This window comes from Oncorhynchus mykiss, chromosome 3, assembly GCF_013265735.2.
Source record: "Oncorhynchus mykiss isolate Arlee chromosome 3, USDA_OmykA_1.1, whole genome shotgun sequence".
In the NCBI taxonomy this organism is placed as follows: domain Eukaryota; kingdom Metazoa; phylum Chordata; class Actinopteri; order Salmoniformes; family Salmonidae; genus Oncorhynchus; species Oncorhynchus mykiss.
The window spans coordinates 21,503,213-21,527,376 of NC_048567.1; the positions used below are offsets into that span (position 1 = coordinate 21,503,213).

A 24,164-nucleotide genomic window follows, 5' to 3' on the forward strand; every position below is an offset into this window, starting at 1 on the left:
CAGGTCCGGTGAACAGTGAATAAATAATCATCTTCAGGAATGACTTTGTCAAAGCAACAAAATAACTAGGGCTTTACAATGATTGTGAAAACGTGGAGAAGTTAGGGGTTAAGTGGGTTTAAATCTTCCAGAAGTCATAGAAGTTGCACATTTATTGAAGGCTCCATGTGGTCTATATTAATGAATCATATCATGAATAATCACTGTGAAAATAGAGCTTGAGAGAGATAAAGGAAGAGATGGAGGAAACCAGTGTAAATTAGAAATCAATGAATCTATGATAGCTGCCAGTGTTAGTGACATGTGGGGGTAACAACCATCCTGTGGTCCATGGAGGCAGAAGAGGTGTGCTGAGCTGACAGGGTTTAGTTCAACAGGAACAGAACAGCCCTCTTATCTACCGGAAGGTCTCTATAATGGCTCCCCATCCAGTTCAAAGAGCCATACTGTCAGACTTATCCTGCTTCATTCACACACACACAAGCACACACTTTCGCAATGTGCTGACATCAGGATGAGGCTGCTCATTAAAAAGGGCAGGTGGTGAGTGGGTGCATGTGCAAGCACGAGCGTGTGCGTGCTTTTTGTTGTCTCTTGATTATTATATTCCAAGAAGGGAAGAGAGCACCAGGCTCAAGGGATATGCTGAGGAATTCTCCCAGAGGCTTGGAAGACTGTCCTGGAAGACCGGAATATGAAATGCCTCCTCCTTCCCAGCTAGTTATGGGTAAAAGCCCACCGGGCACAGACATCATTTCAACGTCCAGTTTTGATTTACATTTGGTTGAGTTGTAACGTGAATTCAATGTGAAATCAACAAAAAATTTCACAATATCATTGGATTTAGGTTCAAAGTTTGGTGAAAAGAAATACTAATTTCCTTTTTGTTGATGACTTTTTGCAAATCTAGTTTTCCACGTCACTCAACGTCATCACATTGAATGTTCTTGTTGAAATGACGTGGAAACAAAGTTGATTCAACACATTTTTTGCCCAGTGTGTAACGAACGTCATAGGTGGAAGAAGGTGAGGACCAAGGTTCATTATTATTTTAATTGAACACTGAAAAATACAAAAACATCAACGAACGAACCCGAAACAGTTCTGTCTAGTGCAGACACAGAGGCAGAAAACAATCACCCACAACCAAAATGGGAAAAACAGGCTACCTAAGTATGATTCTCAATCAGAGACAACGATCGACAGCTGCCTCTGATTGAGAACCATACCAGGTCAAACACAGAAATGGAAAACATAGAAAAATAACATAGAATGCCCACCCCAACTCAAGCCCTGACCAAACTAAAACAGAGACATAAAAAAGGAACTAAGGTCAGGGCGTGACAAGGTGGGAAGTGAGAACATGAATGTGTGAACATGGAGATGAAAGGAATCATTACTGCATGCCATGAGAAGGATTCATCATACCATCTGACACACATAAGAAACATGTGCTAAGATCTTTCATAGGAATAATACTATCTCATTTCATCATTTCCATACTACTATCTAAAACAAAATGGTGACAAAAAGTGTAGGTGTGAGTGCAGACTATATCCCAATCATGCACTGTGCATACAGTAAGGAAGAGATTGACAGCAGTCTTGCACTTACAAACTAGAAAAGTGCACTGTCTGCCATTGGAGGAGGTTGTAGGAACAACATGTACATTCAGAATACTTGCTGTTGAGTTTGATTGATAAAGGTGAAGAAGGCAGAGTGTGGAAGGCCAAGCTGTGCTTTAGAAGAAACAGACTCTCATACAACACCCTGCCGAGTGATTAGATGCAAGGATTCACATTAGGAAAATAACAATGATGCATTACATTAGCGCACGCACACACACACACACACTCCTCCTTGATAATTAAGCTGTCTCCAGTACCATCAAAGTTACTCCCCAGCCGAGTGCTGAAGCGCATAGCACGTAAACATAGTCTGTCCTCTTTTGCAACTCTCACTACCAGGTCCAAGCTGCCTCTGGAAGCAACTTCAGCACAATAACTGTTCGTTGGGAGCTTCATGAAATGGGTTTCCATGGCCGAGCAACCGCACACAAGCTTAAGATAACCATGCGCAATCCCAAGCGTCGGCTAGAGTGGTGTAAAGCTCGCCGCCATTGGACTCTGGGGTAGTGGAAATGTGTTCTCTGGAGTGATGAATCACGCTTCACCATCTGGCAGTCCAAGGATGAATCTGGTTTGGTGGATGCCAGGAGAATGCTACCTGCCCCAATGCATAGTGCCAACTGTAAAGTTTGGTGGAGGAGGAATAATGGTGTCGACTGTTCTTCATAGTTTGGGCTAGGCCTCTTAGTTCCAGTTAAGGGAAATTTTAACACTACAGCATACATCGGTGTGGAAGAACTTAACTGACCTGCACAGAGCCCTGACCTCAACCCCATCGAACACCTGAACATATGAAGTTGAAAACCTGAACATATGATGAACATAAAGTGCCCGACCTCACTAATGCTCTTGTGGCTGAATGGAAGCAAGTCCCCGCAAGCAATGTTCCAACATCTAGTGGAAAGCCTTCCCAGAAGGTTGGAGGCTGTTATAGCAGCAAAGGGGGAACCAACTCCATATTAATGCCCATGATTTTGGAAGGAGATGTTTGACGAGCAGCTGTCCACATACTTTTGGTCATGTGGTGTATCTAGCTACAACCAGGCCTTCCCTGAGAACAATCTTGGTTTCCACTAATGTGATGCTGCATAGGCACGTTAGTTGTATTTATTTTTAATCAGAAAAACAGTTTTCAGCTGTGCTTACATAATTGCAAAAGGGTTTTCCAATGATCAATTAGCCTATTAAAATGATAAACTTGGATTAGCTAACAAAACGTGCCATTGGAATACAGGAGTGCTCTACTTTCCGGCTACCCGGATAAAGCAATAAATAAACTTCAGTTAGTGCTAAATACGGCTGCTAGAATCCTGACTAGAACCAAAAAATTGGATCATATTACTCCAGTGCTAGCCTCCCTACACTGGCTTCATGTTAAGGCTAGGGCTGATTTCAAGGTTTTACTGCTAAGCTACAAAGCATTATATGGGCTTGCTCCTACCTATCTCTCTGATTTGGTCCTGCCGTACATACAGTGCCTTGCGAAAGTATTCGGCCCCCTTGAACTTTGCGACCTTTTGCCAGATTTCAGGCTTCAAACATAAAGATATAAAACTGTATTTTTTTGTGAAGAATCAACAACAAGTGGGACACAATCATGAAGTGGAACGACATTTATTGGATATTTCAAACTTTTTTAACAAATCAAAAACTGAAAAATTGGGCGTGCAAAATTATTCAGCCCCCTTAAGTTAATACTTTGTAGCTCCACCTTTTGCTGCGATTACAGCTGTAAGTCGCTTGGGGTATGTCTCTATCAGTTTTGCACATCGAGAGACTGAAATTTTTTCCCATTCCTCCTTGCAAAACAGCTCGAGCTCAGTGAGGTTGAATGGAGAGCATTTGTGAACAGCAGTTTTCAGTTCTTTCCACAGATTCTCGATTGGATTCAGGTCTGGACTTTGACTTGGCCATTCTAACACCTGGATATGTTTATTTTTGAACCATTCCATTGTAGATTTTGCTTTATGTTTTGGATCATTGTCTTGTTGGAAGACAAATCTCCGTCCCAGTCTCAGGTCTTTTGCAGACTCCATCAGGTTTTCTTCCAGAATGGTCCTGTATTTGCCTCCATCCATCTTCCCATCAATTTTAACCATCTTCCCTGTCCCTGCTGAAGAAAAGCAGGCCCAAACCATGATGCTGCCACCACCATGTTTGACAGTGGGGACGGTGTGTTCAGGGTGATGAGCTGTGTTGCTTTTACGCCAAACATAACGTTTTGCATTGTTGCCAAAAAATTCAATTTTGGTTTCATCTGACCAGAGCACCTTCTTCCACATGTTTGGTGTGTCTCCCATGTGGCTTGTGGCAAACTTTAAACAACACTTTTTATGGATATCTTTAAGAAATGGCTTTCTTCTTGCCACTCTTCCATAAAGGCCAGATTTGTGCAATTTACAACTGATTGTTGTCCTATGGACAGAGTCTCCCACCTCAGCTGTAGATCTCTGCAGTTCATCCAGAGTGATCATGGGCCTCTTGGTTGCATCTCTGATCAGTCTTCTCCTTGTATGAGCTGAAAGTTTAGAGGGACAGCAAGGTCTTGGTAGATTTGCAGTGGTCTAATACTCCTTCCATTTCAATATTATCGCTTGCACAGTGCTCCTTGGGATGTTTAAAGCTTGGGAAATCTTTTTGTATCCAAATCCGGCTTTAAACTTCTTCACAACAGTATCTCGGACCTGCCTGGTGTGTTCCTTGTTCTTCATGATACTCTTTGCGCTTTTAACAGACCTCTGATACTATCACAGTGCAGGTGCATTTATGCGGAGACTTGATTACACACAGGTGGATTGTATTTATCATCATTAGTCATTTAGGTCAAAATTGGATCATTCAGAGATCCTCACTGAACTTCTGGAGAGAGTTTGCTGCACTGAAAGTAAAGGGGCTGAATAATTTTGCACGCCCAATTTTTCAGTTTTTGATTTGTTAAAAAAGTTTGAAATATCCAATAAATGTCGTTCCACTTCATGATTGTGTCCCACTTGTTGTTGATTCTTCACAAAAAAATACAGTTTTATATCTTTATGTTTGAAGCCTGAAATGCGGCAAAAGGTCGCAAAGTTCAAGGTGGCCGAATACTTTCGCAGGGCACTGTACCTACATGTACGCTACGGTCACAAGACGCAGGCATCCTAATTGTCCCTGGAATTTCTAAGCAAACAGCTGGAGGCAGGGCTTTCTCCTATAGAGCTCCATTTTTATGAAATGGTCTGCCTACCCATGTGAGAGACGCAGACTCGCTCTCAACCTCTCAGTCTTTATTGAAGACTCATCTCTTCAGCAGGTCCTATGATTGAGTGTATTCTGGCCCAGGAGTGTGAAGGTGAATGGAAAGGCACTGGAGCAACAAACCGCCCTTGCTGTCTCTGCCTGGCCGGTTCCTCTCTCTCCACTGGGATTCTCTGCCTCTAACCCTATTACAGGGGCTGAGTTACTGGCTTACTGGTGCACTTCCATGCCGTCCCTAGGAGGGGTGCGTCACTTGAGTGGGTTGAGTCACTGACGTGGTCTTCCTGTCTGGGTTTGCGCCCCCCTTTGGGTTGTGCCATGGCGGAGATCTTTGTGGGCTATACTCGGCCCTCTAGTGGTGTGGGGGCTGTGCTTTGGCAAAGTGGGTGGGGTTATATCCTGCCTGTTTGGCCCTGTCCGTGGGTATCATCGGACGGGGCCACAGTGTCTCCTGACCCCTCCTGTCTCAGCCTCCAGTATTTATGCTGCAGTAGTTTATGTGTCGGGGGGCTAGGGTCAGTCTGTTATATCTGGAGTATTTCTCCTGTCTTATCCGGTGTCCTGTGTGAATTTATGTATGCTCTCTCTAATTCTCTTTCTTTCTTTCTTTCTTTCTTTCTTTCTTTCTTTCTTTCTTTCTTTCTTTCTTTCTTTCTTTCTTTCTTTCTTTCTTTCTTTCTTTCTTTCTTTCTTTCTCTTGGAGGACCTGAGCCCTAGGACCATGCCTCAGGACTGCCTGGCATGATGACTCCTTGTTGTCCCCAGTCCACCTGGCCGTGCTGCTGTTCCAGTTTCAACTGTTCTACCTGCGGCTATGGAACCCTGACCTGTTCACTGTGATTACTATTATTTGACCATGCTGGTCATTTATGAACATTTGAACATCTTGACCATGTTCTGTTATAATCTCCACCCGGCACAGCCAGAAGAGGACTGGCCACCCCTCATAGCCTGGTTCCTCTCTAGGTTTCTTCCTAGGTTTTGGCCTTTCTAGGGAGTTTTTCCTAGCCACCGTGCTTCTACACCTGCATTGCTTGCTGTTTGGGGTTTTAGGCTGGGTTTCTGTACAGCACTTTGATATATCAGCTAATGTAAGAAGGGCTATATAAATACATTTGATTTGACGGTTGCTGATAATGGGCCTCTGTACGCCTATGTAGATATTCCATAAACAAATCTGCCATTTCCAGCTACAAAGGTCATCTACAACATTAACAATGTCTACACTGTATTTCTGATCATTTTGATGTTATTTTAATGGACAAAAAATGTGCTTCTCCTTCAAAAACAAGGACATTTCTAAGTGACCCCAAACTTTTGAACGGTGGTGTATGTTCAGCTTCACACATGCCACTATTCTATTCTAACTAACTATTGATGGCTTGCATAGCATTTTATGTGTATTTGTGTAGTAATATTTCTCCTTCCTTCCTGTGCAGTGCCTGAGGTTAATGATAGAGCAAGCCGGGCTACTGGAGGGCCACCACAAGCTGATGAACCTGGAGTGCTCATGGAATGACCTCATGTATGATCAGTACCACATGGGCAGCAAGAACACGCACAACATGAACCTCATTTCGAAACTACTTTGGCAAGATGGAGGGCCTGTCGGACAACCTGGTCAAGCAACTGTGGATAGTGCTACAGCGCGCCATGGGCAAGGCTGGAGGCCACAGTGAGCAGTGCAGTGCCTCCCAACACTTTACACCTTGACAGGTTCTTCAAGCTCTACCACAACACTGTGTTCTTGAGGGCGCAGGAACTGACTACAGGAGGACCTGACGGCCAAAAAGGTTGTGTACCGTCTCACCTGGGGCCTCAATTCATATTTCCCCCACTAGGTCTGTACTGCACTCTCTGTGACTCTTGTAGCATCAGTGATCTCTGGGCACCAATCCAATCATACCTTTCTATTCTAAGGTTTCTGACAGTGGCTGGAACTACATGCACAACAACACAATAACAACATTTGGATTGGTGTTTCCAGAGAAAAAATGAAAAAAAAGATTTTGGGATATTATTTTTGACATATATCGTATCGTTTTGAGAATATCGTAATATTATTTTTGCGCTAGTTGGCTGTACCTACACCAAAACTCCTATATTCTCTCCCATATTTTTGTAAAATAGGGAGCAACATTTGTTTTCAGAACATTTATTTCCGTGACTGATCAAAACTCATTTTGGCTCATGGCTCTCTGCAGAAAACAATATGGTGAGCATTATGTTTGGAAAGCAATAAAATCACAGTATCGAATTGCAATAAAAATAGAATATAGAATAGGAGAGTGGGAGAGTGGAGACACACAATTGTAAATGGTTTAGATAGGGCTTTACATTCCTTAAAGGGCAGTACAGATTCATAAAAATGCAGTTAATGTCAAAGCTGAACAAATAGATTTCTATCTTCAGTCGTGCTTCTACTAAAACTCCAGATCTAACTGGATGGTATTCTGTCAGTTGTTAGTTCTTAGCAGAACTCCTTTTCTAATGATTATGCTAGCTACTGTAGCTAGCTCTGGCTCCATAACTTTACCTAGTCAATTTCAGTCGCTGTAACGAGCGTCTGTGGTGGAAGAAGTACAGTGTGGTAATTGTTCATAGTTTTTAATAAAATAACTAAGTTCTCTGATTGAGAACCATACTTAGGTACCCTTTTCCCCCACCTGTTTTGTGGGAAGTTAACTTTGTCTTTGTTCAGGGCACATTGCCCAAAGCTTCACGGTTTGGTTTTTGTTCTTCGTTTTGTCGGCGTCATTTTTGAATAAAGAGAAAATGTACGCTTACCATGCCGCACTTTGGTCCTTCAGCCAGCCGTGACAGTCGCTAGCATCAGACTCCAACTCTAGTTACAAACTCTTAATAACAATGACTTGGACAAAAGCTTCCAAAAACATTAAAAATAACAAAAAAATAGCCATAAAAGAAAGATATTTAAACTTAACAGCTGGGCTTCTTTGGTGGACATTGCGCAATCAGTCTCATAGTGATTGGGGGAAAAGAAAACTGACCCTACCACCTATTAGCCCTCTCTAAAATAAACACCACACATTCCACTATGTAACCCCACATAGTCCTACTCCAGACAAACAGTCTGAGAGGCCATAACACTACCACTCAACACCCCGTGCAACTGTTCTGCAGTAAATCCTCGCAATCCCAAGTTCTTCTTTGGCTCCTCACAGGAATCCTCTCAGGTTCCCTCACCCTGTACCCATCTTCCTCTACTATTCTCTTCACTGCTTTGCCATACAATATGTTTTGTACTTCTCTAACCCTGGCAACCTCAAGCTGCCTTTCTCTCTCTGGACACCTCCGATCCATAAACCACATGATCACTCCTACAACTTTCTCCACCGATACCACACATTCATTAGTCTCATGCCCTCCTACACACTGCTGCAATATGGCCATAACCTTGACACCTTAAACACTGTAATATATTCAGAACATAAACTCCCACGGGATAACTGACAATTCCTACCTTGACCTTATCTGGTAATGATTCTGCATCAAAACTCAGCATGACAGGTGATGTCTTCTCAGTTTCCCCACAGGATATACGTCTCATCAAGCGGCGGGCGTCAGACACCGGGGTCTTCAATTTCAACTGCTCCTCCTCAACACCTAATGCCACACCCGTTATCACTCCCCTCAATGGCGCCCTGCTCCGTAGAGCAAAGCACGTCACAATTCTTGTCCCTAATCTCGTAATCCAGAGCGCCCTCTCCCTCTGGGTGGAGGAAACACAGTAAATCACCACGAGTCCACTCAGAAGTTACCTTCACCATCTCAACAATCCCCAACCTCTCCTCCACCGAACCTGACACCACATATGGATCAACCAAACAGCAACGATCCATTCCCTACAAATCTCACTCCAACTGGGCCAAAATCATCTTTATCATCCTTGGGATGAGGCCAGAACGCCGTAGGTACTTCACCCTCCCTCTCAACAAGTTCCGTCTCTGAACTACTGGAGCACATTTCCTTGTTTCTGCACAACGCCCACTGTCCTCACCATACTACTTCCCTCCACACTCAACTTCTTCTCAGCAGCCATCACTTCACCTGTCACCACCTTAATTCACCTTCACTCTCGTCATGTTCCATTTCCTCCTCAAGCTCTTCCAAAAGCTGTGCGATCCTCCATTCCATATTCACTCAAAGAATACTGTCTCTTTTTTTCTTGTTCATCTTCTCCTTTACCAGATCTCTCAGAAGGTCTGTGCAATCCCCCACTCCATGTTTATTAATAAATTACTACCTTCCTAGTTTCCTTTTCCGCCATCTTCAACTAGCCTACTCACATCCAAGTGGCCTTCACAGGTGGTTGCGTCACACAACAAGGCTGATGCATGTGAGCTGTCACCAACCAACCAGTGTAGAGTATACTGGTCTATGAAAACCTCATCTGATTGATTAGAAGAAACACGTCCCCCCTCCCAGAGCTCCTGCTCTCTCTCTCTCCTTGCTTGCAAATTCCTGTTTGGACATCTACAAATCTTTTTGTCATGGTAGGGCACTAAAACACTAACAACAGACTGAGCGTGCGAAATTGAAATGCGCAGCTGTTCTGATGCAATTATTGATCATAAGTATTAAGTTGGAAGTTTGCAAATGTGATTACAACTACAAATTTGTTTTAGTCATGTTCACAACTCAGTTACACACTTGCAAATTGTGATTACTACGACAAATCTATTCTACACTCTCAAATCATTAGATAAATGATTTACTTTCATGGAGAACAACGGACAGGGGTCCAGGGAAAGGGGCATTGCCTGTTAGAGGAACATGCTGAGAAGAATGTCCAGAGATCCAGTCACCAATTCATTAAAAGGGCAGAATCCCTCAGGGTTTGACAGTCTTGACAGAGCACACCAAACGAAGTCCTTCCAATCCTGGAGTGTATTGTGTGTTATCTGCAGGTTGTTTCCATGGTTAGGCCTGTATAACATAATGACCCTCTAGAGATGATACTGAAAAATTTAAATCAATACCATGTCACAGCAGACTCCCAAAATGTTCCATACACACTGTCAAATCAAGAAAGGGTCAACTTCCTAACAGGAAAGGAGGATCAAATAGCTCTTTACTGTCTTTAAAAATATATATTGTTACCACCACCTACATAGGGTGTACCGGAGTCAGATTACATAAGTCAGAAATATTAAATATTGTGCATGCTTTGCTGACAAAAGGGTGGGGGATTTGTCAGCACCTCAGGAGTAAATGTCAGTTGGCTTTTCATAGCCGATCATTAAGAGTATCTCTACCGCAATAATCTGTGGATTCATTGTCGGAGAAGAGGACCTTGTGCATTTCAGGTAAAATAACAAGCCAATGTTTATATCCTAGGACAAATCAGCTAGCAACAGCAAGCTAGCTAGCTAAATTGCCATAAATGGTTAATACTTTTCGACCTGTCCCCAAATTAATATAGTTGGTTCAGAGTGATATTTCAACCTGCGTGTCCTGATCGCATCTGGTGAGCGTGGACAAAATCAACATCAGAGTATATCAGTAGATGCTGCTAACAATACTTCAGCATCTTATTTTCATGGACCACAGGACCTGAAGACACCACCTTTGTAATGTAGGCCCATGGTACATGTCTTTACTTAGTTTGAGAAAGCTATGGGATTCGTCAAAATATGGCTGGGTTATTGACAAATCAAAAATCTGATTTTATGTGTCCATTTAAACCACTTTAAATCCACTCCACAGTGGCCTATCAACTTTAAACTAGGTATCTCTATCATGGATGTCGCTGAATTTGAACACTGAATTTGGTGTTGATATCTCAAAAAATAGGGAAACCATTAATGACTCATTCTTTGCATATGTAATGCTAATGCTCAAAATCATCTTTTCCTCATAAACCATGCCAGATGTTGTATTTTGGCTCATGATTGCACATGAAAGAAGATAGTTCCAACATGATAGACTGCTGGCTTTGTTATCCAACTCCTCTGGTGTCCTTTCTGTCATCTGTCATCCTGTGAACTCCCTGCTCACTGCTATATTTGACATGACTTTTTTAACTACATGTTGAACTGTTATATTTCATAGAGTAGATCTACAGTATGTCACTGGGGCTGGAATTCAATCAAACCCACACTCTGAATAACCTTGCATTAGGGAAGTCACTGCCTCTGAAAAAGGGCATGCTTTATGGTGTAATTAATTCAACAGGGTTGACTGGTTGAAACCAGGCAACACTTATTTTAAATGAAATCAGTTTTAACATGACCCATTTCATTCTAATATTCACATTTGAGCTGGTTCAGGTCTGGCGTATATCTTTTTGATAAAAGTCTACAATACATATCTTTGAATCACCAATAAAGGTACTTGGAAGCTATGAACATTTGAATCGTGTTAATACATTTCAACTTTCATTCATTGTAAGGGTATCAGCCGCATTATAAATGAACTCTCCAGGAAGACGGATGTCTACATAATAATCCTAGTTTTATTTGGTTTACAGGTGTCATTTCAGTTGAAAGAAGGAAAAACTTAAAGAAACAGTTGACATATTCAAACAGTCATATCAACCAGAGGCCTATGGTTCAAAGGTCAGGGACAAAAACAACTACAATGTGATCTTACTCTGCGTTAGATCAATTAATTTATTAACCAAACAATGATCCATTTGTAGGGGTCTCTAGTTGTGCTATAATGGTACACATACACATCTTCCTCTCTTTCATCTGGTCTGTAACTAGTTTAAAAGCAGTTTACATTAAAGCATTTATTTTTTCATTGGTTCTAGCATTCATTCACTACTTCTCTACATTTCAGGTGTTTTGTATTATGTGTAAATGTTTAGCAAGAGGTAGGTTGTGCGTCTGGCATCAAGAAATACTGTACTCAGTTGATAGGTTCAAATTCAGTGACCTGATATCAAAGTATGGACTGTAATACACGACAGTAGTATTATGGCTTAGGAAAACTCCTATATGGCTTACTTTAGTATGGCAAGTGTCCATCTTTGCAAATGAACTTAACATGGTTGTGGCTGAGCTGCTGCTAAAGGAGTTAAGATAGGAAATATCCATTTGGAGAATACAAGACAGTTTGAGGTATCGTTCCTTCAATGTCAAAATACAGTTTTTTACACAACCTTTTTCTGACAACACACCGTTCTAGTTAGAATTCTCACATTTCTAGCAAACATGTTCACATCCTTCAACTACAAATAAAACAGAAACCAAACGAGCCAACCAATATGAAATCAAAATGAAAGGAGTGAATCCAACAATGGCAATAATTATAATATTAATAACAATAATAACATTTTAAAAAGGAACGTCTACATTTTGGCAAGGTTTCCCATACGCAGCAGGACCAACCTCGAGAGGGAACATTTATAAAATGAATGAAGAAGAAATGTTCTATAAAAAGAAAAGCATATCATTTAAAAAAAAAAAAATTGTTTTGTTCAAAGAAATATTGGGTCAACTTATGTCTTGTTATTCAAATAATAAAATATTGACCATAATGTTTTTCATTTTTCCTTTTGGTATCACACTTATCATACTGCCCCCAAAAAATGGTAGATAGGTTATTCACAGTAAAAAAAAAAAAAAGGATGGTATCAGTGATACAGTTGAACTAAAACCTTGAGGACAGTGGCACTATGTGACTTTGTTAGGGTATGTAGCGGTAGCTAGTCCAATTCTGCACAGAATACTAGCTTCAGAAACTGGCAATGAAAGATGGACATCCACACAAAACAGAGGCATAAACTTGTAGTGAGGCTACGTTTTTCACAGCCATTCAAACAGTTACAACACAATTCATTTGGAGGATCTGAAAACAAATGTACCTAAATGGAATCCTCTTGTGATTGATGGAGACTTGCCCGAGTATCTCCAACAAATTGACCGGGATTTTATTCAGTAGTTACAAAAAGGGGAAGTCGGTGCTCTATCACAACACGGCTATTCCTGTGGTGAGGTCATTAATAAATGGAACAGAAGTTATTTAAAATGTTAGAATATGGTTATAGTATTTCTATACTTCAAAGGACAGTTATTTGTAACAATACATGAAAATATATATCCCATTTTCAGTTTTCAAAGTAAAATGTTATGTTGAAAAGAAAGTGAAAATATGTGGAATTCCATGCCTCAAGTGGTCTGCCAGTGAGACACGTGAAAAACTATCTGTGAACATTTTACAGTGTTACAGGTGGTTTCTTGAATTATCTTTGTAATTAGTTTTGGGGTTTATGTAAGCTGTTTATGTAAGCTGCTTGTGTTTCTTAGTTTGTCTCATCATTGGCTAATGGCAGCACCTTATAACGGGAACCCAACTAAAAACAACTTAAAAAAAAAAAAAAGTTAATCGAGGAAAGACTGAAAACCGTAACAATCATTCATCTTTGGATATCGTTCGACTTGGTTTTCATAGAATATTTGGAAATATTTGTTGAAACAGCGGTCTACGGTAAAAGCTAGTGTCATTCGTGCAGTAAGTGTGAGGTAAGAATTGAATATGAATAGACATGAAGACAAAATACAAGACAAATTAGTCACTCGAGAAAGTTAACCATGGTCTGCTGAACAGAATTTTCCCATGACAACAAAGGTATTTGAGGCACTGCAAACCAATCACCTTTGGTAGGTGACAGAAAGCTTCCTGAAAATGGCAAAAATATACATTTCTAACTAATTACATTTTGGAATTCTGCAGGAAAGGGCAAAATAGTCAGCAAATTCATCCATAACAGAATGGTGAAACTTGGGCTTTATATTCCTTAATGTCCATACTTTCATGCAATGTTCAAAGTTTAAAAAATGCTGTGCGTTCATATTTATCGCTCACTTTCTGTCAGGCTTCCAACTTTGTTTCCTGTTGCACGTTTCTGAGTCATGTCTTCCTCCAGTGAGACGAGATGGTGATGGCAGCAGCAGGTGGTGCCTTAATAAAGAGACATTCATCTCGCTTTCCCTGTTTAACTGAGGAGACATGTTTGTTGTTCTTGTAGTGCTCCACAGCTGGGCTCCAAGACCGCTTGTTGTGACATCATCAATGATGGTTGTCTCTCCATCACCCGTTTGTGAAGCTGCTGAGTCTGAGGTAGAATATGTACTTGAATCATATCCATGTGCTTCCATACTGCATATCAGTAGCTGAAGTGACCCAACTCTGAATGAACCGCTTTAAATTAAGGCAGACGTTCAGGGGTTGGACAAGGTGTTGAGTCCCAATAGCAGGATTAGAAGCAGGCAGGCGATTAAAGCAGAAAATCGGCGATCAGGAATTATACAATGTCAAACAACATAAGTGAACTGGCAAACCCACAGATCGAACCAGTTACATTCTGGGTAGAAGATGGGCCTAGTGACATTCAATCACGATCCAAGGCCTCCTCCTTTTCTTGACAGGGAGGAATCGAAAGAGTGTACCACCCTCTGAACACAAGGAGTGGCAGCTGGCACAGGACTGGCATTTGGCACCCAAAAAGAAAAGGAAAAGGGGGCACAGAAGTACCCTTTTGGTTGAGGTAGGTATGCTTGACCAGCAGCACAACAGGCAAAATGGTTACCTTGATAGCTCTGACGTTCTCGTCAGGCTGAGGTAGCTATCTTTGGAGGTAAAACGTTTTGGTGGGGGAGCAGAAAGTTAACAAAGAGTTTGGGATAGGGGGTTGAACAGAAATGGCTGAATCTGTGATCCCTCGACCCCGGACCGCCTCAAGGCTAACACGGTGAGACAATCAACTCAGTCAAACAATCAACTCAGTCAAACAATCAACTCAGTCAAACAATCAACTCAGTCAGGTTCGGCAAGGCTAAAGCCGACCACGTTACGTAGCCCCGAGGTGCAATCTTGTGGCGCTAACCAGAGAACACCAAGCGACTGAAAACATTCACTATATCTACTGTATCACAAGCTGAACAGAGAAATCACTTTGGTACTGGCCCCAATGTAAGACTGATAGACTTTCTATCTCATCCATTGACTCAAGCTCAACATCTAATCATCTGAGAGCCACGTTCACTGTTCAAACTGGTAAAAGGCCTCAGTATATCTATCAGAACCTGAAAATGGCACCATTGGCCATTAACTTAAAATGACATAAAATGAAGCTATTTATGAGTTTTGGTTTTAAGAAGATGCACAATGTCCAATACCACACTGAAAATATAAGGAATACAGTAATATTGCAGTTATCTTCAGAGATGAGCCAGCAGCATTTTACCTAATGAGTCATTTTGAATAATAAATGGCCTGTGCCCATTTCCTCCATGGCTATCAAATCCATGGAACTAAACATAAAATGTTAAAATAAGGCTTTCAGCTTTGGTGTAAAAGACACAAGACAGAAATGGGGCTAACATCCCAATAGTTACTCATGACTACATTGGTACTACTTTTACTTGAAGCTATTATAAAATAAATGTTTTCCTTTGTGGTATTGTACATTCAACAGAAGTTCTCAACACATCACCTCTTACTCTCAGTTTCATTCTCAATCTCTCTCTCTCATTCACTGCTAGAACTACGGCTGGATGCTGCAATAGGCAGACTATGGCTAAGGCGTTGGTGGGCAGGTGAGGTGGAGGAACCATAGAACAGCCATTCATTTCTCAGGGTAAGGGGACTGGGGTTGGGGGAGGTAAGTGGAATGGTGTTTGGGTGCTTTAGCCGGTGCCTGTGCCAGGCTGGCATGGTGGGGGCTGCTCGATGAGGACTTGGCACTGCGCTGGGGGGGCTTGACCCTTAACAACCATCACTGGAGCAGTGATAGAGTCACATCTCTATAGGCAGAAAAGAGAAGGATGGTTGTTATCATACTAATTGCTCCATAGGACACAGAAAGCTAGAACCATGAGTGTGTATGGTGTAGAATTGTGCATATTACAGCTCCTTACTTGAGGCACTAATTCAATGACCTCGGGCATGCGGATCACCCCCTCTTTTGGTGGGCCAGCCCGCTGGTTCCTGTCTCCTCCTCGGGGCCCTGACCAGCCATCTTGGGTCCCCTTCCTGCAGAAGAAGCTGGGGATAGAAGCATTCAAACATGGAATGAGACCCATGTCCTCGAGTCAAAGTGACTCAATATCCAGGCAATAATAAATAAAGCAATGTACACATTAAAATCCAAAGTTATTACACTAAAACCATATTCAAAACATATTCTGTTATTATGTATTTTATTATTATATACCAAAAAGTGCTTGCTTACCTGCGGCGGTAGCCAAACATGAGGAACAGCACACAGAAAATGATACATGCCATGCCAGTGTGGATTCCCACCACAATGCCAGTCATGGACCCCTCATCCTCCTGCTTGCAGTTACATGGGCTCTGCCCACCTGGACAAATACGCACAAAAATGGGTTTTGTTATTGGAAAAACAGTAACGGGACACACATACACACGCACAAATGCACGCACACACGCACACACACACGCTTAAGTGCCACGACTCACACCATCTGTGGTGTCGATACAGCGATCTGCTTTACCTTTAATATCATGAGGCAAATATTGTCCTTGTGTATGTACTTGACACACACTGTGATGTTCTTTCTGTGATCCGAAAGATGAACTAAAGAGATTTACTGTCAGAGTCTATCTAGAGGAGAGTGAAGGAGTCAGGCGCAGGACACAGGTAAGAGTAAAACCACTGTATTTACTCCATCCGAGAACGGAACAAAAATCCCGTTATAAAACAAATACAAAACAGGATACGAACTCCAAAACACGAAAGACAATCACACACAAAACAGAAAGGGGAACCAGAGGTTTAAGTAAGGAACATAATCATGAGATGGGAACCAGGTGTGTAAAACAGACAAAACAAAAGGAAAAATGAAACATGGATCGGTGGCAGCTAGAAAGCCGGTGACGTCGACCGCCGAACACCGCCCGAACAAGGAGAGGGAACAACTTCGGTGGAAGTCGTGACATTTACATTAGAATTACCTTTTCATAATATAGCTGACACACTTATCCAGGGTGAGTATATGTTTTTACATATATCCTCTGACTAGGGTTGCAAAGCTACTGGTAATTTACCAAAGCAAATTAGGTAATTAACAGAAAACATATGGCAATCTATGGTAACTTTGGTAATTTACTGTATACTTGAATAACTTACAAATATATATATATATTAATGTATAGTATTAATTTCTTATATCTGTGTCCATATTCTCCATGAGTTTCTAGCAGATAGACCATATGGTTCATGAAAAAAAAAGCATCTAATCAACAGCGGCATTATTTTCAATTAACTTTGCAACTCTTTTTTCACATCTGCCACCAGTCTGACGCCAAAACATTGACAGCAAATACATATTGAAATAGTCAAATAAATAAAAGTGTGTAAAAAAAATATGGAAAGGATATTTCATTATGAAACCCTCATATTACTAATGGTATTCACTAAGTTGATCGTTTTTATTTAGGATAATGTTGTACAGCTTTGTCATTCAATATTTATTTTTTTAAATCACCTTACTTAATTATTTTACATGTGATATTGTGATGTGACATTGTGATGTGATATACATGTGATATTGCCAGAGAGAGGGCCACCGATAACTACGGACATCTGTGATAATCTAAAGTATCCAACGGCTCTAGATGTCTTTGTGATAAATGACATACAAATCTTGAAAGTTAGCAAAAATTCTGGCAGGCAACTGGTAAACTTTGAACGTTTCCAGTAACATACCCTTTCTTTGCAACTCTACGGGGCGGCAGGTAGCCTAGCGGTTAAGAGTGTTGGGCCAGTAACTGAAAGGTCGCTGGTTCAAATCCCTGAGCCGACTAGGTGAAAAATCTGCTGATGTGCCCTCGAGCAAGGCACTTAACCCTAATTTCTCTAGATACATTTTTCTTTTAAATGTACCCCTGACACACATACTAACAAGACAGCATCATTGCTCCACATCGCCCCCTGGTGTAGTATGTTTGACAGTACCATTTTACACTGACAGTTACACATAGGGTTCTGATCCTAAATCAGCTTAAAGGTCAGTGTTTGTGTCTCACCGGAGCTGGTCTTGGCGCTGGTACCACTCTCAGCCAGTGAAACCAGACGCTTGTTGGCAGTGCCGTCCCCATTGCCGTTGTAGGCCACCAATTGGATCTCATACACAGCAGTGGGTTCTGAAACAGAGATGGCCAGGTAGGACAATCAACCATAGAAAGTGACACACAGTCACATTCATTCCATTTCAAAGGTCCTTTTGGTACCAGTACCGGCACTCTGCATTGTGAAAATGTCTGCTTTGTGTGAGTCATTGCAATCTGAGACCCTGCAGTGACAGTGGTTAGTAGTATGCTACCTCATCACTTACCTAGATGGGAGATGGTGTGGGTGTTGATGTGACCGGGAAATACTTCTTGCCCCTGGAAGTTGGGCTGGGGGACCTCGCGGTAGGACAGCTTGAAGCCCTGTACCTTGCCCGACTTACTGGGCAGCTCCCAGAACACCTGCATGGCTGTCTTGTTCAGCACCTTGGTGAAGAAACTGGGAGAACTGGGTACTGTGAGGGGATAGAGGGGAGGGACAGAGAGGATGAGCGGATTAACATACAAATGTAATTCCAAACATGAGAAGACAGATAGAGAACAGGGAAAGAGATGAGTAAAGGCTTTGAATAAACAAACAAAATGTGAAAAACTGAAAGATTTTGCAGAAACAGTCAAATATAGAAAGGTGAGGAAAATAAAAGAGATGAACAAATACAAATATAGGTGCATGAGAAATTAGTCACTCTGATATGCAACTGCTTATCTCCTCTCATTTCATTACATCTACATGACGTACCGCCCCCTAGTGTTGTAGCCACCACAGTGCTGGACTGCTGGCTGGCTCCCAGAGGGGAGTAGGCCTTGAGGTAGATGGAGTAGGTGGTGGCAGGCTCCAGGGTGGTGAAGTCATGCTGGAAGGTGGTCTTACTGACAGCCTCCTGCAGCTCTCTGCTGTCTGGCTCTGGAGGGGACAGCAAACAGGAAGTGAGGTCATCATCTTTGCATCTTACGAGAGGAAGGTATTAAAAAGAGGCAGTCTTGTGTACTACTAGAGTATTACTAGAAGCTCTAGATGTATAACTGTCTGGATTTTAAAAATTAAATTCTCCATATGAATTACATAAGAAAGCAAAAATATACGATTCACTTTGGACAATGAAGTTGTATTATATTATAACAGCCTCCTTACCGCCCAACATGCGGATGTGCAGCACATATCCGATTATGCCGTCGGTGACCTCTGGGGCAGGCTGGGCCCAGGTGAGCTGTAGAGTGGTGGGGGACAGGGCCGTGGCCGTCAGATCCTGAGGGGCCTCGGGCAACTCCGTGGACTGGGTGAGGGCCAGGCGGGCACTGGCCTGGTTGGTGCCAGCGCTGTTCTCAGCAATACACTGGTAGATGGCCTCGTCATCCGTGGTGATGCGCGTCACCGCCAGCGTGCTGTAGGGAGGGGTATTGTTTTTTATTTATTTTATTTTATTTATTTCACCTTTATTTAACCAGGTAGGCTAGTTGAGAACAAGTTCTCATTTGCAACTGCGACCTGTTAAGGGTTGGAGTGACTAATAATGGTGGTGTAATGAATCTATTAACAACATTACTTAATGTTTCATTTGAATCTTATATTTGCATCTAAAAGTATATGTAGATGAGTTAAAGCATACTAACTACTGTACCTGTTATTGTTGGTGAGCTTGACGTTGTCACCAGGCGTCAGGATTTTGCCGTTCTTCAGCCAGATGAGGTGAGGCTCGGGGACTCCCTGGGCCATACAGGTGAACACTGCACTGCTCCCTGCTGGTCTGGAGACAGACTGCGGCCACTGCAAAAACTCAGGAGGAGCTGGGAATAGAGAGAAATAAAAAGAGAGTGAGCTTCTCCTATTTCGCTACGTGCTATGTAATTAATGTATGTGATGGAATGTTCCACCATCTTGTATTGTCTCAAAGTCTGCTTGGCAATATCTACATTATGTAGTTTATTTCGATTTCATTTAAATGAGAGGGGGTGCGAAGGGAGATGAATAGAGAACGAGATACTGCTTGCCATTATCGGGCTCAGTGGCTGTGCAGTGTTGCCTATGTCTTGCAATTACTATAAAGCACAGTAGAGGGCAGCATAGATGTTTAAGCAATGCACTTGACACAGGTGGATTTGACATTATTCTGACCATTCTGTCTGAGACTAAGATGAGCTCTCAATTTGCCAAAATTATGTTTGGGCTAATGGACAGTGTACAAGAGATACAATATTGATTTAAGTTCTAGGGTTCACTCAATATTTTGTATACCCTGTTTGTGCTCAAATTGTCGAAAGTTACTCAAAGAACTTGAAAATGATGAAATGTCATTCTGTTCTGTGTTTTCTGTGGTCAGGATGAGTGTTTGCCTCTGAATCCAAATCCCCAAATAATCCACAAACCAGAAAAGCCAACACATCTCCAACGAGATAAGAACATTAAGGTCCAGACTCGGACTCCAACTGAGCATATGCCAAAACAAGGAGTCCAAAATCAAGATCATGATCCATGACAGCAGCATCTCGTCCCCAAATTAAAGCGACACCCCTGTACGTCCCTCTCGTGACACCCGAGTGGAGAGGGACACAGGGTGGGGCACAGAGGCAGTCTTGCTGCCACAATGGCATAATGTCTGTGTGCAAAATCCTCAGGCCTCTCCCCCCTCCACACGCATCTCATTGATCTACTACTACCCCCACCCCCCTCGTAAAAATTAGCCTGCTCACAAATCCATTGTCAGGACTCTGGGAAAAGCGGACCAAGAGGAGAGGGAGGTGGGGTGGGGGGTGTAGGGGTGAAGGGGCTGGGGGCATGGGGGGTTGGGGTGGCCATCAATCAATGGCAGGGATGGATTATTTTTCTAACCAAGTCACTGGGCCTCAATCTCTTTGCATTAACAAGGGACAGGAAAATAAAAGATGACATACAAGCTGGGCCTCTAAAGCTTGTGTACCGAAAAGATAAACATAAATGCTTGGTTTAATCTTGTGGAGATTTGAGGATATCGAGGAGATATATATCTGTTAGGGTTCCCAGGGTAGCAGAACTTGGATATGACAACAAATTGTGTTAAACGTTTTTATATAACCACGGGAACACGTTTAATCTCCCTAACAGTTTTCATCTCCTGAACAGAAATCCACCTGATGGCCAATTATTGGTTTAAAGAAAGTTGAAACAGTAAGCTTCCATAAATGGCCCTCTAGACATATCCATCAGCAACAAACTTTCAAATTCCTTATGCCTAGACTGACAGGAGTACTCCAAACAGTCTAGAATAAGTGTTTAATAAGTGTGTATTTCACTTCAGCTCCAGCAGTGTGGAGAGCTGAAATTGAGTTAGAGTAAACCACTCAATCAATGGTGGGTGTGTGTGAGAGCCTGGTGACAGAATGGCAGTCAGGGTCATTGTCATTGTCATTCTGTTTGCAGAGAGCTCCCCAGCTGTCCCAGCCTGCCTCTCTGCAGAAGGGACCGATGGGGTAGAGAAGAGGGGGAGAAGGGAGACTGTGGTTAGGGTGAGGGTGCAGGTTTGCTCATTTGAGAGCAAAAAAGATGGCTCCCATTGTGAGAGTGAATGGGAGCTGCTCCATACTACTGCATTTGGGGGAAGTTCGGGTAATGAATCTACCCTCTAGCATCTCTCTCTCCTGGGCTACAGTGCACTTCACACTTGAACTTGGGCGAGGCCATATATTTAGAGTAGAGATGCATTCAAGCCCTGTTATTTCAATGATGGTTAGTGGTTCCTATTATTTCAGTGAACTAGAGGAGAAACCTGCCGTGAATGCTTTTATGTGGGTCTGCCTGTCCCTCTGTCTGGCTGTTTGCCTATCAAAGGTGTGGCTGGACGATCTAAAGTTTTCTGTGTTCCTGCATGTTGCTGTGACTCTTATTGAATATTGTCGACTTCAGCATCCTGGTCACACACACATTTAGGTCCTCAATCATGAAAACCAATCATAGTCATAGATTGGTTTTCAACTGTTTCACACCATTTCTCATACAGAACTAAACCTGAAATATACTGAATATGCTTCCCTCTCTGTAAACCTGATTCCAGTGTAATCAGAACAATACAATGAGATGGCGTGGCTAAAATCGAACATAACTTCCATCATGAGAAAGTTCATGACACATAGGTCCCAATCAAACACCACATGGCAATAGTGAATTGTCCTATCTTCCCTGGAATATTATGCACATATTCAGAAGGTGTGAATGAAAGTGACTCATGGCTTTCTCTATGCATGAGGATGCTAACCAGAAGCCATGGGAATGGCCTGTAGACCTACACATAGACGTCCCTTAGAATAAGCTGTTTTGCAAACACACAATGGCTGTCGTGTCCCTTTGTGTCCTGAGCCCTTCTGTGTGTCTGTCTGGCACTCGGTGGCCTCTGTCCCCTGAACTTGGCCTTGCCTGTGTCTGTCGCCTGCAGCTGTGACAAAGACAAGTGTCCCCACAGGCCAGGGAGGTGGAGCAGGGACTGTCTCGCTCCATCAAGGCCTGCCAATCAAAGGCCTATAGCACCCAAACCCCCATCATAGCCCCACCCCCAGCCACCAAAACTTAAACCCCACCCCCAACCATCTCATGCATCATTTCCTTAGGGCCTGCAGGAAGAGGGTTAGGGGTGGGAGGTCAGAGGTGATCCCTCACTCTGGCACCATTACTCTGCTCCGCCTCCTCCGGCACTTGGGCTTTGCTAGCACTGTCTGTTTTATTCTGTTTCTATATCTTGTCTTTTTTCAGTTCTCTGTTTCACAATGTATTGTGTATCTGTTCTCCCTATAGCTCTCATTTTCTCTCTGTCAACCTACAGATGTAGGATCTTAATTTGATCACCCGGTGGCAGAAAAACTTTCCTGCAATGCACTTGTAGTCTATTTGAAGTTTAAAAAGTCTTCTTAGAATGCTTGTTTGTAAGTTCCACTTTAACATTCCAAACTTGATTCTCCTCTTTTGTTTTGATTTTCCACAATTGTTTTATTATCAAACCCTCCCAAAATGTCCATTAATGGCCACCACAGATGGTGGCTATGCAGCCTTTGTCTAACTGTGGCCTGCATCTGTCCTGGTCAGGTGGTCCCCTGGTGCAGCCAATTTATGACCCCCAGCAGCCAGCACCCCAAATTAGTTTGGGGAGGGGGGCAGGAGGCAGACGCAACCAGGGATATGAGGTCTGAAAGGGCATCCCATAATATGCAAAGCCAGCCCAGACTGGCCCTAACTTGACTTCATAAGACTGAAAAGGTCTGCAGAAGGTAAAGAATGGTCAAGTTCAAGTAGAATCAGTAAACTTGGGAGATTTTCAGGCACATTGAGGCAGATGGTATTTGACGTGAGATATCAAGTGATTGAGTTAAATATAATTCATATGGTATGTTTTATTGATGTTAGATTTGGGTATAGCCTGAGTCCCTGATATAGATGGTGTTAACATTATGGACTGGATTGTTGATATCTACCCCCACATTAACTGTATGAGTGGTTTTAGAAAGAGCAGAAATGGTCTCCACACTGTAACATACAGCGCACACATGTAACATACAACACATACATGTGTTGATCAAGTTATGAAAAAGCGAGGGAAACTAAACCGATTCATATCTGCATATGAACGCTGACTGCAATTGTACTCCTCCAAACCTATTGATGGTTTGATCTCTTTGTTTTCAAATCAAGTTATGCTCTTTGTTCCTTTTCCAACATCAATCAAAAAAAATGAATGAATATATTCACCAAGCCCAATAAGGGTGCTATGCCAGATCCTGATTTTGAAAGACACATAAAGCAGATATTGATTGATTGGGTTGGGTGGCGAGGACAAGCAGATAGACTCAGCCATTAACACCAGCTACCATTATACATGTACAAATGTGTGTACTACTGTGCCATTCGGCAGTGTATTACTGATGTACAGGAAAGTATCACCTGACTAAACACTCCAACTATGAACACATACACACACTCACTCTGAAACTCAAATTTGAGTGTTACTCTGAGTTTATACTTGTGTAAGCATAATTGGGAGTTGAATCCATGGGATGAACCACCATTAAGATTCTATAGTATAAAACAAGGTATTAAGAGCTAAAATAGGTAGAGCAGAGAGGTAGGTATATAAGGGAGGGTCACCAATAAACGGTATCTCCTCCTTTATCTTTGTCCAGCTGGAGCCCAATATCAACGCCAGTATCAAAAGAAAATGTTGGCCAAAAGCAGAACACTAAGGCCCCGTGCCAGGAGGTCAAAGGTGACCAGAAGAGTTG

The 24,164-nt window shown here is 42.3% G+C and overlaps 1 protein-coding gene across 1 annotated transcript in view; it reads right to left on the reverse strand.

Moving 5' to 3' along the window:
• Window positions 1–11,325: 11,325 nt before the first annotated feature.
• LOC110503882 (immunoglobulin superfamily DCC subclass member 3-like) overlaps window positions 11,326–24,164 on the reverse strand; it is a 24,650-nt gene continuing 11,811 nt past the window's right edge. Inside the window, exons 7-14 of the mRNA XM_036971866.1 lie at window positions 19,547–19,712; window positions 19,060–19,310; window positions 18,667–18,831; window positions 18,194–18,382; window positions 17,886–18,002; window positions 16,069–16,198; window positions 15,755–15,881; window positions 11,326–15,640 (exon numbers count right to left, since the gene is read on the reverse strand). Coding sequence (XP_036827761.1) covers window positions 15,524–15,640; window positions 15,755–15,881; window positions 16,069–16,198; window positions 17,886–18,002; window positions 18,194–18,382; window positions 18,667–18,831; window positions 19,060–19,310; window positions 19,547–19,712 — 1,262 coding nt within the window. The 3' untranslated portion in view covers window positions 11,326–15,523. The remainder of the gene's footprint in view (window positions 15,641–15,754; window positions 15,882–16,068; window positions 16,199–17,885; window positions 18,003–18,193; window positions 18,383–18,666; window positions 18,832–19,059; window positions 19,311–19,546; window positions 19,713–24,164) is intronic.